At 50.4% G+C, this 14,458-nt stretch overlaps 1 protein-coding gene across 1 annotated transcript in view; it reads right to left on the bottom strand.

Moving 5' to 3' along the window:
* Nucleotides 1-1,110: 1,110 nt before the first annotated feature.
* The window catches only part of LOC146766805 (uncharacterized), a 35,967-nt gene continuing 22,619 nt past the window's right edge, over nucleotides 1,111-14,458 (bottom strand). Inside the window, exon 4 of the mRNA XM_085585617.1 lies at nucleotides 1,111-13,723. Within this exon, the coding sequence (XP_085441743.1) occupies nucleotides 13,430-13,723 (294 nt within the window). The 3' untranslated portion in view covers nucleotides 1,111-13,429. The remainder of the gene's footprint in view (nucleotides 13,724-14,458) is intronic.

Genomic DNA, 14,458 nt, shown 5'->3' with positions numbered 1-14,458 from the left:
AAGGCCTAAACAGCCAGGAGCCAGGAGACTGATAATTCATCTTCACATGCTGCAGCATTGGGAGTAGCTCAAATGGCAATGTGCTGGCTCCAGTCCAGATTATCTGAATGTGAGACACAAACCCAAAGGCATGAAATGGCATCCACCAAGTCTTATATGAGCCTCAAGCCGGGTTTGCTTTAGCCCTCTGCAGTGCCAGGTTGCCCTTGGCCAGTTCCTCTGCATCCACCCACAGAAGCCATGCCTCCTCTGCTGTCACACCTTCCCCAGCCCTGGCAGTTTTGGGGGTCCTCCTGCTTCTTCTCTTGAAGTGTTGAGATATCCCATGGCCACATGCAGTTTGCTGCTCCTGCCCAGTCTCTTCCTGTGGCTGATTCTCCCAGGCCAAGATCTGGGACAACAGAGTAGTCTCTTTCTGTCAGGGTGATGGAGCAGCCCAGCCATCACTGAATCCATGCAGGACAGGCCAGGAGCTCTGGGCACAGCTGAGGAGGCAGAGGGACACTGTGTGGATGTGTCTGAAGCAGAGCTGCCAAGGTCCATGATGGCAAAGACTTCCTGAGGATGACTTGTGGGGAGAGGATGCTCCCCAGATGGCTGAGGGGAAGTGGCTCAGACACACACCCCTGAGGGGCTGAATCACTGGCCAGGGATGTCCCAGCTGGAGAAAGCAGGATGTGGCCAGCCTGGCCTGGGGCACAGTGTCAGCACTGCACTCCTGCTCGCCACGAGCACATGGCACTGCCCAGACAGAGATCCCAGCAGGGAAAATTATTTGGTCTTTCTATCTCCCTCTATCTCTAAAACACATTTTCCCCTGGAATAAGTAGATTCCCTTTGCCACCTCCATTATACAGTTTTCCCACCCACCCTACCATCTCAATGTGCTGGGGGATGGGGTGTGTAGTTTGCATGGTAGCACAGATGCCCATGGGGCTGTGGCCATGCCTGAAGTCCTCTCCTGTCCCACCAGTTCTGCAAAGCAGCCCCAGGCAGACAGGAAGGTCCTTTCCTTAGTTCATGCCCAAAGGAGAGTCAGGAGGGAAGACAGAAAGGTGAATTCTGATGATTTCCTTGGTGATCCACTGATCCACCATGGGATCAGTGGCTAAACCAGAGCAGGGACTTTGTGTTTCTTCATTTCCCACTTCCTCCACAAGGCCTCCGGCCCCTGGGGAACATCTCTCACTCTTCTGTTCTCCAGGCCTCTTTTATCATCATCCCCACGATGAATGCATGCACATTCCAGTTGCACTCTGAGGTGAGAACCCACCATGCCCCCACTCTCCTCCCAGCTGAGAAGAGACATCAGGCAGCTTTTTAGGATCAGGATAGAAAAGAATAGAAGTTTCTCCACTTACAGTTTTGCCAGACTTTAACTGGGCTCCAATTTTCCATGCTGGATTCCTGCCTTGGGCTGTGTTTTGTTTTGTATTTGTCAAAAAAATTCCATGACTCCATTTCCACCAGCCCTTTGAACGAGTTTTAGGGAGGTCTTTTCTTTATTTCTTTTCTCTTGCCCATGCTAAAACATTATTACAGCCTTTTCAGTGGGAAGCAGCAGTGCCTCCAGGCCTGGCAAGAAGTGTCCCCTGAGTGAGAAGACGATCCTTTCTCCATCCCCGTGACGGCGCCCGGAGTCGGTCGGATCACGAGTCTGGGAAACAGCAGAGGCTGGTTGGTGTTTGGCAGATGGATGAAGCCCAAAATCCGTCTGTGCCGAGCGCTCCCCATCTTCCAACAGGCCTCACTCAACAGTTTCACAACAACGTCGGCCAACTGTGTAAACACAGGGCATGGCTTAAACAGAGCCCTTGCCTTGATGAACAATCGGCGCTGAAAGGGAAGAGCATCTTACTCAAATAAACAAAGGGCCTGCCCAGCTCAAGGATTTGGACCAAGGTCAAAGGAGGGAGTTCGTGATAGGGGAAGTTATTGAACCTAAAAGCACACGCAAGTTTTCAGAGATGGATTTTGTCTGCAGGGAAGTACTAATTCAAATGGACTGGACCCCTCTGTGGCTTTGGGTTGAATCCAGCAGATCCTAGATCCAAACAGTTGCAATGGGAAAAGAGAGGAGGGGATGGGGAAGTGAGGAAGGCCAAACCAAAATACTTTGTTTGGGACAGATCAATTAACCTGAAATCCATTTTTGTTTGCTCCATTGGGAAGATGGATGTGTTCTGCTGGCTTGGCAAGGCCTTTTCTTCTTCCAGGCTTTGGCTCCACCAGTAAAACTAAAAAAACCCATCATTATTCCAGTGGCTGCAGCTGCAGAATGATCCAGGTAATCTTCATGCCTTGCAAAACCTGTGGGGCCCCATGCTACCATCAGGCAGGTCTGGTGCCTGCAGGCCCCTGAGCATTGTACAGACCTCCAGAAATAACCCCCGGGATCACGGGGGTCAGACTCCCTGGCACAGCTCTGAGTGGATTGGGAGTCCAGTTTTGGCTGCAGGGACCAAGGTCTGAAATTAGAATTGCCTGGTGATGTGTAACAAAGAGGAAGAAAAAGGCGAAAGCAGCAACAACGGACAAACCAAGCCCAAAAATCCCAGCTTGAGGGTCCAGGAAAACTAAAAGGGAAGAAATGTGACTGTCTCGAGGGAGGCTGAGGGAGGGCTTGGAAAAAGCCCAGCTTGGTGAGACCTCTTCTGAGGAGCTTAGCAGTGAACAGAGGAGGACAATGGAGGCAGGAAATGGGGAGAGGCTCCTGTGAAGCAGAGACCAGCCAGGATCTAGAAAGGATGGCATCCTTTCACAACAGCCCCTTCCCTGGGCCTTGGTTTCAGTCAGAAGGGTCCCACATTTGACAGTGCACAGAGAGGAATATTTCTTCTCTCTGCTGGAGATGCTGTGAGGTGTCCAGAGAGCAGGAAAAGCCAATGGGTAAAACAGCTGCACAAGAACACAGGGTCATATCATGCCTTTAGCACAGATTAAATTTAAGACCTGTCAGCCTCACCAGTGTCTAGGTCAGTTTTCTTCCTCTGCATTGACAGGGAACAAATTTGAAGCCCTGAGGTGTCATTTCTGCCCATCATGCTTTGAGTTGTTCCCTTCCTTTACCATGCTAGACCTGTTCCTTTCCTGAGGATGATCATTTTTCGGCCAAACATGTGGTGGTTCACATTCCTGAGTTATGGAGCACACAGCTCACCAAAGGAAAGGGAATTTGGTTTCCTCTCCTGCTGACCCCACAAATGCACCACAGAGCTGGATGGTCGTGGCCACCATCCCCCAGGAATGACATTGCTCTGGGCCAGGCCATGCCTTGAGGGAAGGAGGTCACCCCCAGGGAGATGCTGTGCTGGGTTAGTCACCTTCCTCTGACCCAACCTTCCCCTTGCCTTTGCTCCCCAACGTGGGCAGATGTGCCCCAGCCGTGCACAGAGTTGTATCCCTAAAAAGTCAAACTGCCAAAAACCCCAGGCTCAAAGGCACTGTGTAAAACCCAAGCTGCTTCCCAGCCTGACCTCCTCCATGCCCTGCAGGAGCAGCAATTCCCTTTTTTAAACCAGGGCCATGACCTGTACCCCAAGACACTGCAAGCCACTCCTACAGCGAATCAGGAATGAGAGTGAATATCTCCCTGGTAATTACATGCAGATTAGAAACGTCTAATGGGGGTTTTCAATGCTCAAGAGAAAGATTCAGAACTAAAAACAAACTAGTAAGTTGGAAACAACCAAGCTGGAATAACTGGACTCAGGTTCCATGAGGGCTTGTCTCAGCATTGCAGCCCATGTCTCTGGGTGTGAGCGCTGGGTTGTAAATAACTGCTCTTGTGGAAACTTGGCTGCAGGGGACAGACAGACCGTCACACGCTCTGCGCAGGAGATGATCCTTATCACCACCTGAAAGGCCTGACTGGGAACAGCTGGTCTGGAGATGTGGGGCAGCCCCAGGAAGGATGCACAGCCCTCCTGTCAGAGGCACCTTTGCCTGGGCTGATGGATCCCAGAGCTCATGAGCCCAAGAGGCTGCTCCAAGGACCTGGGCTGGCTTGCTGGGATCCCAGCTGGCCAAACCTTCCAGCTGCAGAAGAGCCTGCAGGCAGCTGGGCTAAGACACACACTGCTGAGGGGAGTCCTCCTGGCCAAGGGACCCAAGCTGTGCCTAGATGAGGTTATCCCAGAATGCTTCCCAAATCTCAGATCTAGAGGCATGCTTTGGCTGCATCCCAGCTCCAGAATGGGGATGTACAGCAACCCCAGAGCCTCAGAGAGAGGAAATCCAGATGGGAATGCTGGTGTGTTGCAACAGCCCCCTCCCCTGCAGGGGCTGGGGACCACAACACAAGGGCTGGTGAGCACAGACAGAGCTCAGGGACCTGCCTGCCCATGCAGAGCTCCAGCCCTCTCCAGATCAGCCCTCTCATTAATCAGAGCTCTGCAAGGTCTCACAAGAAACACCCCACCAGACAACATCTCCAGATTTTTCACTGACTCAGTTACAGGGCAGTAAAAGCAATCCCAATGGGACCAGTTTCACACAGGGATGACTTTTCTCCCTTTTTTTCCTTGAGATGCCATGCTGAGGTAAGCCAAGAATCATGCAAAACCCTCCATGGATGATGCCACCTTGTAAATTGAAGTCACCACCCCATTACAGACAGTAAAAAGTCTTTATTTTCTGCTGATTGATGTTAATTATGCAACATACCCCGAGTCCATATGGACTGTGTTCCATAAAGGTTTTCCTTATGATCATTCTTTCTGGATCCATGTCCTGCCAAACACCTCTTGTTTTCATGGCCCATCTTATTTACTGCCTTATTAGTCTGGTGTTAGATTTTTCCCCCAGTCCTCTGGAACTTCCCCAGAGTTTCCAGATTTGTTTAAAAATCAACACTAATGGTTGAGAGAGCTCTCAGGCCAATTTGTTTATCCTTTGATGCAAGTTATCTGATCCTGCAGAATGTCTAACTTTAATCACTGCTCTTTAACATTCGGCTTCATCGCTGGTAGAACACAAAGTATTTCATTATCTCCATAAAGTATGTTTGTGTCATCCCATTTCCTTCTAAAGGGAAAAATAAATGTTGAACAAATAACTTTGTCTCTTTTACACACAGGATGAGTATTTTCCCATTATTGCCAGGGATCTCATTGCAGGATTTGGCTTTTCTTGATACATTTAAATAATTATCGTTAACTCCAGTGGCAAAAGGCTTTTCTCTCCTACCTTTAGCTTCCTTTCCCAGGTTCTTGCTGATTTCTACTCACTACTATCAGATTTTTCCTTTTGTATTAATCATTAACATCAATATGCACTTCACTGCCACGTATTTATGTGCATAATGCTAATTATGTACGTAAATATAGATAAATAGCTTCCACCTTCCTTCCAAGCTGGGCTGGTTTCTGCAAAGCAGTGTTCAGGCTTCCAGGATAGCAATGATCTTACAGCATCTCACCAAACAGCCTCCAACACTCCCTGATTATCATCCATTCAATTTTGTTAAAATATTTCCTTCCACTCCTTAATTGTACTCCTAATTATTTGCAGCCCAGGGAAGCCGTTATTTTTCCAGAACCAGGGGCTTCAGCTGGGCACCTCTGTGCTTTTAAAAATCTGGTCCCTCACCACTTATAAATAGCTCTGGTCAGAGCTTTTCTGCGTTTGCACATAGTGTGGTGCTCGCTGGCAGGGACACAGCCTGGGAATAGGTTGTGGAGTCCTGCCCGTCACAGGACTGGAGAGTTGCATACCTAAAAGGCAGAGGAAGCTGGTTTGGGGTTATTTGTGGGGGATGTATCCCTTCTCTGCTCCCAGGCTCACAAGAAGGGAAAAAGCCACTGGGGACCAAAGACAGCTTTCATCAATTGTGATGTTTTATTTTGTGTTGGCTTTTTTTCCCCCCTTAAACATCCTTTGTTTTCTAACAATAAATCATATCCCGAGGCAAAAAGCCTTTAAAGAGACTGGGCATGGAGTCTGCTTCCGTTGCCTGGCTGGCGAGGCAGGCCACCAGCTGACAGCAGTCATCAATCCACCACTCAGCGATCAATCCATCTTCCTCCGTCGCTGCGGGGACGGCGCGGGAGGCCCTGGCTGTGCCAGCCCCCTGTCCCCTGCCACCCCCGCCAGCCCTGGTGGCACCCAGGATGGTCCCCAGTGCCAGATCCTGTCCCCCTTGCTGCCTCTTCCCTCAGGGCAGTGTCCCCTTCTCCCAGGCACCATCCCCTGGTGTTCTGCAGCCAGCTGAGCCAAGTCACCCTCCAAGTCTGCTCCTGTGATCCATCAGAGAGAGGGAACTCCACCTCCTGCCCTTCCAAGAAACCAACAGCCCTAAAGAAGAGGGTAGGCACACCAATAGCTTACTAGGGGACAAACCTTCCCAGGAGGTTTCATAAATCCCAAGCTGTTTGCTTTTTATGCCATCAGTGGAGATTTCCAGCTCCTGTTGTTTGCTGCAGACTTCTGGGTTTGCTTTTTAACATTTGTGCTGCCACGACTCAGCAGTTCTTGGTGTCACCTAGATGTTCTGTCTTCCCTCTTAACAGTGTTCCCCAAAGATGTTCTATTAAAACCCTCTTAATGGCTCTACCTTGTTTGTTATCTGGAAAATTAGCTGCTCTCCCAGTGAGATGGAGGTGGTCCAGCTCATATGATCCTTCAGGAGGTGGGCCCAGTGCTCCATGACCTGCAACACTTCCATTCTACCTCCATTTTACACTTTTTGCCTCTTGGTGGTCTCCTCCTCTGTCTGCTTTTGCTTCCAAGATGCAAGGTGGGGTCTTGCTGCCAACTGTCTGAACTTTCTTCTCCTTCAATTCCCTCCTGAGATCCCTCAAGATCTTGCTGATCTGAGAAGTATTTTATGAGGCAATTTCATTCATGCCAAATGTGTCATAACCAATGCCTACAGTCATCAGAGCCCTGCTCAGCCTCTCAGTGCTGTGTGCTGTGCTGGAGCCAAGAGCCTGCACACAGGCCCGCTGTCTTTCTGTCCCCTCTTCTGCTGGGCAGAACATTTCTCTCTGCCTGCACACATTTGGTCCACCGCCATCAATCGTGCACATACCCCCCTTAAATCTGCTGGGATCATGGTCAAAAGGGGCCATCAGAGACTCTTTGTGTCTCTCTCACCAGAGAGAGCTCCAGGGTCAAGAGCTGTTGTGTCTTGGCTACTCTTCAGTACCTCATGTCCCTCCACCAGCACAGGCAGAGCTTTGGCCTCTGCCCGCAGGTTTCCATGCAGCAAGGAGAATGTGGTGCCGGGAAATGTGCTGGGAAAATGGCCTCAAAGTTTTGGGGCACATTCCCCTGCTCCCTGGCACTGCTGGCTGATGTCACAGTAGCCAAAGCCACCAGGAATGCATGTCCTGGCCAGCCAAGTGTGCCCAGGGGTAGGTGATGCCCCAGACAAGGTTACAGCAGACTCCATGATGCTACTGGTGACCAGGATCTGTTCTTGCAATCCTCAGAGCTTTTCTTCCCGTGCATCAGAGCAGGACTGTGTCCCGAGAGAGGCTTGTCCTGCTTGGAGAAGATGGGACAAAGAAGTCTGCCCCATCTCACAGCCCCAGGAGAGGGACACAGCCACCATGAGGTTTCCTCTGGCATTTGCTCTGTGCCAAGGTTGGAAAGGATTCCAGTGCCACAAAAGCACCTGATCAGGGAGGGCGTTTCAGGGCTGGGGGTGCTGGAGTGGAGGTAGCACAAGGATGGGAGGAGACAGAGGTTCCTTGAGGAAAAGGAGAAACCTCCAGCCTGGAAACCCTTTTGTGGGGCGGGCAGCAAGGCAGTGGGGGAAGGTGTGGCAGGATCTTGACGCGGAGTCGCCTGAAGCTGATGTCCCTCTTTTAAAATGTCCTCAAGCACTTGGAAATGCCTCAGATTAAGTCCAGTTGGCCGGGCTGGTGTGTGCCCGTACACGGCGTAAATGAGAACCACCCGTAACACCTCCGTGCTGCCTCTGCTCTCCCGGGCAGGTTCATTAGGGCCTTCCCCAGCGAGAGCGGCCGCGTTTCGGGGAACGCCGCCGCGTTTGATATTTTCCACTCTGCGTGTCAAGGGCATTTACAGTCGGCGTCAGGCTGTTCCGTCAGTCTGAGGGAAGCACTTTGAAGTGTTTGTGGTAGAGGCCACATGTGCACTCAAGATGTGCCTCTCTCTCCTCTGGCTGCCTTTGCATTCCCAGCACCATGTGACAATCAACAACACGGCTTAACCCTTTCGCACCGCTGCTGCCGTGTCCCGCCTGGAGATGGGTGTGGGAATCCAGCTTCCCTCTGGCTGCCCTGGCAGGCCTGGGACCCTGGCAGGGGTCAGGAACCCCCCTGGACAGAGCCCCCAGAGACACTGGCTGTGATCTCTGGCCATGGAAAAGAGTTTTCAATCCTACAGGATGAATTACCAGCTCTGATTGTTTGATATAAGTAATAATTAAGTGTGGCACGGGTGCAAAAGTAAAATTTTAGGATTCTAGATTAGGGGTCCAAAGGGGACAAGATGGAGGAAATTGGGTGTGCCTTGTCCTTTTTCTCCTTCTTCCTGCCCTCCATGTCTCACTGTGGTGTTGGCATTTTTCTGTTGGTTCAGGCTGGGGACACACTGTCCAACGTAGGTGACAGATATTGGCACGTTATTGTAAATCCAGCCCAGGGAGTTTCTGGTATTTAATGTTTGTAACATCCCACTGAGGGCAGAGCCCCACACGCTGCCCTGCAGGACAGAGCTGGGCAGGGCAGCAGAACATGTGAGAGATAAACAGAATAAACAACCTGGAAACCAGCACAGACCAATTATGGCTTCTGCTTTGGCAGGGGGGCAGAAAGAGACTTTCTACAATCTCAGAATCATCAGTACCATGGATTCCGACATGAGGAATGGAGTCCTCAGCCCTCTCTGGGCTTTGGTGGCCCAGGAAGCTGCAGTGATCCTGCTTCCTTCCAGGGAATGAAGCACAGCTCGGGCAAACACGGCTGGTGAAGGTGACAGGGTGGAGCTGGGAGACTTTGAAGCTGCTGGTGATCTGTGGCTAATCCCCACAAATGCCTGCTTTGGTGATGAAAGCATCACTGGCCACAAGCAGCTGTGGAGTTGGCTTCCACCCTCGCCCGTCCTGCAGTGGGTCCCAAGGGTTGGGGTGAAGGAGTCCCAGTGGCTGTGTCCCCACACCAGGGGTGCCCACGGTGACATTACTGGCAGTCAGTGTGATGGATGGCACATGGAAAAAGGGGCAGCACTTGGGCTGCGTGGCTGCTGCCCAGGGACCTCTGGGCACAGAGAGAACAATTGCAGCTGCTTCCCCTCGGAGGCACTGCTGCAAGCCTGGCAGTGTTTTGAGGAGTTCTCCACGGGGGCAGTGGTCAGGGGTGACTCTCATTTCTTTGCACAGTAGCCATGTAGTGTTTTGCCATAGCTACAGGCTTTAGGGTCTTTTCTTGCACCCTGAGAGCCCTGGAGAGGATCTTGTCTTGAAATGAAACATGGGGATCAGCAAGCACAGCTGCCTTTTGAGGGGACAGTAGCACCCACCCAGACATTTGCCTCTCCTCAGCTCCCTAAAATTACTTCTGGGAGAGAGTGGGGAAATTAAAAACATGTGGTGTCATCAGGTGACGATTCCCTGGTGCCTGAGAGGCACCTTCTTGCATCCCTGCAGGCAGGAGGAGAGGGGCCTTCTCCAAAGAGCCCCCTGCCATATTTCAGTCCCTGTGGGTGGATCTTTCCTCCTCTGTCAGGATCCCCTGGATGGTTATGGGGAGCCAGGCTTGGCTTGCATCTTTGGAAGTCACACAGGATAGAAAAACCTCACTGCCCTGCAAGCCCCCATGGGGTGCTGCTAATCCTGAGCAGATTCTGATCCGTGCAGCCTGGACCCACTGCAGGGATAAAAAGGACAGGGAAAGCAACAAGGCAGGAAAAGGCAGAGCTCAGCGACTGTGAGCTAAGGGGACAGAGATGTGAGCTGCAGACAGGCAGCTCCCACCCTTTGCAGCTGTCTCCAGCACAGCAGCTTTTGGGGGCCAACGTGGAGCTGCCCCATTCAGTGACCCCTGCATTCCTGGAGCATTCCTGGAGCTGGGAGCAGGCACAGAATGCAGCCCTGGCAGCTCCAGTGTTAATATGTGGCACAGAAGAAATACTCTTCCTTTTCAATGATTGCATGACAGTGGGTGGAGGGCCTGGGGGAAGGGTGTCATTGTACTGGCCCTTGTTTGGCAGGGAAAAGACATCTTCTGGGCTGCATCTTCCTAGAAATGTTGAAGTCAAAGCATTATCCAGCATAACTGACCTCTCCTTCTTCTGTGAACCCCCTCCCTGCAATTAATCTGAGTCATGGAAACCCCTTCCTTCTGCTGATTTCCCTGTCCCCAGCGAAGTGTCTGACTCATCCTGCATCTCTCTGGCCACGGCTCCTCCTTGCTGAGGCATTGACTCTGTCACCCAGGCAGGGCTGGGCTTTGCAGCCATCAAACAGCTCCGGGCTCGCATCTCCATCTGTGTGTGTGTGTGCTTCCTTGTGCTGAGATTGATGTTTTGTGAAGGCTGACCTAGAACAGAGACTAGATGGAGCTAAAGAATAAAGCAGGGATTTATTAAAGGGCCTCAGTAGATCCACCTTGGGCAGCACAAGAGCCCAGCCAGGGCCAGACCGAAGGTGAGCCAAAATGGTCACAAAATGCACAACCAGTCATGGGGTCTTTCACTTTTATAAGTTCTGCTCCATTTGCATATTGGAGTTAATTGTCCAATTCCAGCTTTAGCCCATGAAGTCCCATCCTTCTTGTTTTTCTCTCTTCAAGCTGGCCCCAGGAGGAGAGGTGGCAGGAAGTATCAGCGTGCTCTGATTCATCAGACTACTTGGAAATCCCAAACCCTCCAAATCTGAAAGGTCAGAGTTAGACAAGTGGCTCCTGGCTGCCCCTGGAGCACCACCCCTGCATCCTGATAAAAACAGGACATGTCCACAAAACTGCACAAACATCACACACTCACCCTAAGGTCATCATCAGCCCACTGGTGAGAAATGGATGGGGATGGTCACATCAGGAGGGAACAACTGCCCACACCAGCCTTGCAAACATTAGGCAGAGACACCACCTGAGCAGGAGCTCCAGGTTTTTTGGTTTGAGGGATCTTTCTGATTAGGCTTGCTTTCCATTTCTGCTGGAGTAGAGATCAGTTTTTTTAGACTTCTAATTTCTGGGGTAGAAATCAGTTTCTTTAGAGTTTCTTTTTTGCCCCCACTGCCCCAAAACGCCTTCACTCTGATGATGAATTCACAGACCCAAGGGCAGGAAGATTTTCTTTCACCTCTCAAACCCCCAGTGGGGCTGATTTTGTAAGACCTGAATGTGCCATGGACCCCAGCTGTCTGTCACCCTCCCAGGGTGTTGAGAGATATCCATCCCCACCAGCCTGCCAAGCCAAGTTTCCATGCCAAGGATACGTGAGCTGTAAACGGGGAATGAAGACAGCTTCTCCTTTCTGTGCCTGCTGACAGCCCCAAAAGCATACTCAGCTTTGGCTGACCTGGTCACACACCCCACCTCTGCTCAGGGCAAGGCTTCACCCCTGTATAAACCCTTTCCCCAGAGGATCACACAGTGCTTTGCAAATGCCTGCTTATTAATCCTCACCACGGCCCTGGGAAGAAATAAGAGACACAGGGGATCACCTCGTTTGCTATGGAGTGGGGGCACCTTCTGGGGTGAAACTGAGGTGTCTAACAGATGAGAACAGTGCTGCTCCACGTAACACACCAGCCAGAAATTAAATGGAAGGAATTAAAATCGTGGCGATTGAGGGGAACTTTAGGCAGGAACAGTGTGATTAATCACACTGAAACTTGGCTAAGACAACAGTGAAAGGCACTATGTGATTTTTTCAGGCTCTCTTATGGCTCCACTAATACTCCAGTGTGGCAGGTAATGCAGCATCCCAGCAGAACGGGCTGGGATGGCAGGATCAGTGCTCGGTTTGGGAGGGAAAGGGTTGGACAGGGCTTGTTGGACATGGCCCACATCAGCCTCAGGCTCATTCACTGCTTGAGAAGTTCTTGCTCCTGTGACTTCAGGGACCAGCAGCTCTCAGCCCAGGGCACCGTTGTCATCTGCTGTTTGTGCCACACCCCCCTTGCCCCAAGGTGCTCCTTGACATTCCCACTGCTGATTCTGTGCTGTTTCAGGCCTGGTCTTTAGGTGCAGCTTTATTTTTCCATTTAATCTCTGCACCCTGGGCTCTCCTCAAAGCCACCATTCCTTTGGAAAGCTCCTCAGCTCAGCCATACCCTCCTGCACGTGCAGCCAATGTGCATGACATCAGTGGCAGGCACAGCTGCACAAGCCTCTGTCCTGGTGATGGCTCTCAAGGTGGTTTACAAATAACCCAGCAACTGCTCATCTGAGGAGGATTATCTGAAAAACAAACTCTGCTCAGTTGCAAGCCTGGTCCCAAGCCCCAGGAAGCCCAGATGACAATCCTTGCCAGGAAGAAAAGGTCACTAGAGCTCATTTTCTCTCCAGGACTTCAGGAGGCAAGAATTTGCCAATCCTTCCATTCTAACAACTCATTTTGGAGTGGATTGTACAAGAAGGATACTAAGAGGGACTGGGCACACAGTGTGAACAAATCTCATTTTACAGATGCTGTCCAAGATGATGGCAGGAGGTGGAAGATGAGATTGTGTATGAATGAAGCAAGAGGTCACAATCTTGTTTTCTGGGCATTGATAACTTCAGTAATTATCAATGCCAGCTCTGCCAGTCCTGTGCCTCCACCTGGGCCACACAGCACTGTGAGGTGGCGTTTGTATCCTCATTGCAATGAAGGATTTTATCCTGCTAGGGTTTATTATTCTTTTATAGACTGAAGGGCTTCAGCCTAATCTTTCAACAAATAAAAGGAATCTTTCAACATTTCAATGCTGTTGCAATTGGCTCCAAAAATAGCATTCTCAGAGTTACATTTTTTTTAACTTCTCAAGTCCAGGGATTAACCTTTTTCAGAAAAAAGCACAATAATCAGAAGACCAACTTGTATATATTTTATATAGCAAATCAAATAAACAAAAGACTAAAATGTGAAAGCTAACCTATAGTAGCTTTTCTTTTCTCCCATTTTGCTTGTGTGCATGCTTCTGTGGCTGCTGGAGGGGAGAGAGAAGGTTTCCTATTGTTTCATGAGCCACTGCTGGATATTTTACTGACCACCAAAGGCCCGTGGATCAGGGTCTGAGAAACACTGTTTTAGAGATAAACAGGCTCATTACAGGCCCTGTTTGTGCCACCCTGTCCTGGCAATTCCTGTGCCTCTCCAGTTTAGACCCCTGGATCCTTCAGTTTATACTCCTGGATCCACACCCTGCTCCCTGCACTCCCCCAGCTCAGCCCCATGGCAAAGCACCCTCACCCCAGGGATGCAGAATAATGCCAGCTTGTTCTGGATCTTAAAAAAGACAGTTCATGTCCCCTCAGAGAGGATGAGTGGTCTCCACTGCTCCTCCATTGCTGCAAATGGCTTTTTCTGCCAGGAAGACTGGTCTCAGAGCAGCCCTCTTTGTGACTCCTCCAGGTTTCTCCAAATTTTTCAAGCAGACACCTTGGCACCTCCCTTTGCCTTGGGACTGTGTTGGTGTTGGCCAGCTCGGAGTGACAGCTTCCATTTTCTTTCTCTTTCTTTCATGAACTGTCACACTGGGGGTTTTGATCTTCCCTGGAGCCCAGCCCTGCCAAGGGATTGATTCCCACATAAATTCCAGGGAAAGCTAACCAAGGCAAGGAAATGCACTGGATGCACTCAGGAGATGGTGTTCACATATTGTACTTTCATAAAGGTACAGCAATGGAAACATTCCCTATTTTGATTGTCCCAAAGCCACAGGAAGAAGGGAATTAAGGGAATTGATATGTCTGGGAGAGATGCCAGCTCTGATTTACTCACATTTTTACCCTGATGTGAAATACCTTGGTCAGAGATGGAAAACTTTTATAGAAGACATGAACCAAATCAGGTCCTGCAAGTGCTGGTATCCAACTAAGAGCTGTCTGAGCTGGCACAGCCTGAGAAACACTGAAACAAAGGAACTGGGAATCAAATGGACAACAGCAGCTCTGTAAGAAATTTCTTCTCTTCCTCCAGAGGGTTTGGACGTACCCACATTTGCAGTCTGCCTTCTGACCACAAAGTGCCTAAGGTACCAGAACACCAGTGAGTTAGGATGTAGGGGTTGGCAGGGCTCCTGGAAAGAGGATGTGCTTTATCATCAAATCCCAGCATGATTTGGGATGCAGAGGCACAGAGCGGTCAGGGCAGAGTGGTGAGCCCAAAACAGGGTTGCCTTTGGAAGCAGTATAAAAAGAAAATATCCTTGCTAACATAACCTTGCCTTCCAGTTTAACCTCCATGTTCCCTCAGAAAGTGCAAACATGCCTGCACATATTTTAGGCATAGCAACCCATTTAGGAAGACTCAGATGCAGGGTAAGTCCAATTAAAGCAAA

Source organism: Lonchura striata, chromosome 8 (genome assembly GCF_050655825.1).
Source record: "Lonchura striata isolate lonStrDom1 chromosome 8, ASM5065582v1, whole genome shotgun sequence".
In the NCBI taxonomy this organism is placed as follows: domain Eukaryota; kingdom Metazoa; phylum Chordata; class Aves; order Passeriformes; family Estrildidae; genus Lonchura; species Lonchura striata.
This window is presented reverse-complemented; position numbering and strand designations above follow the sequence as displayed.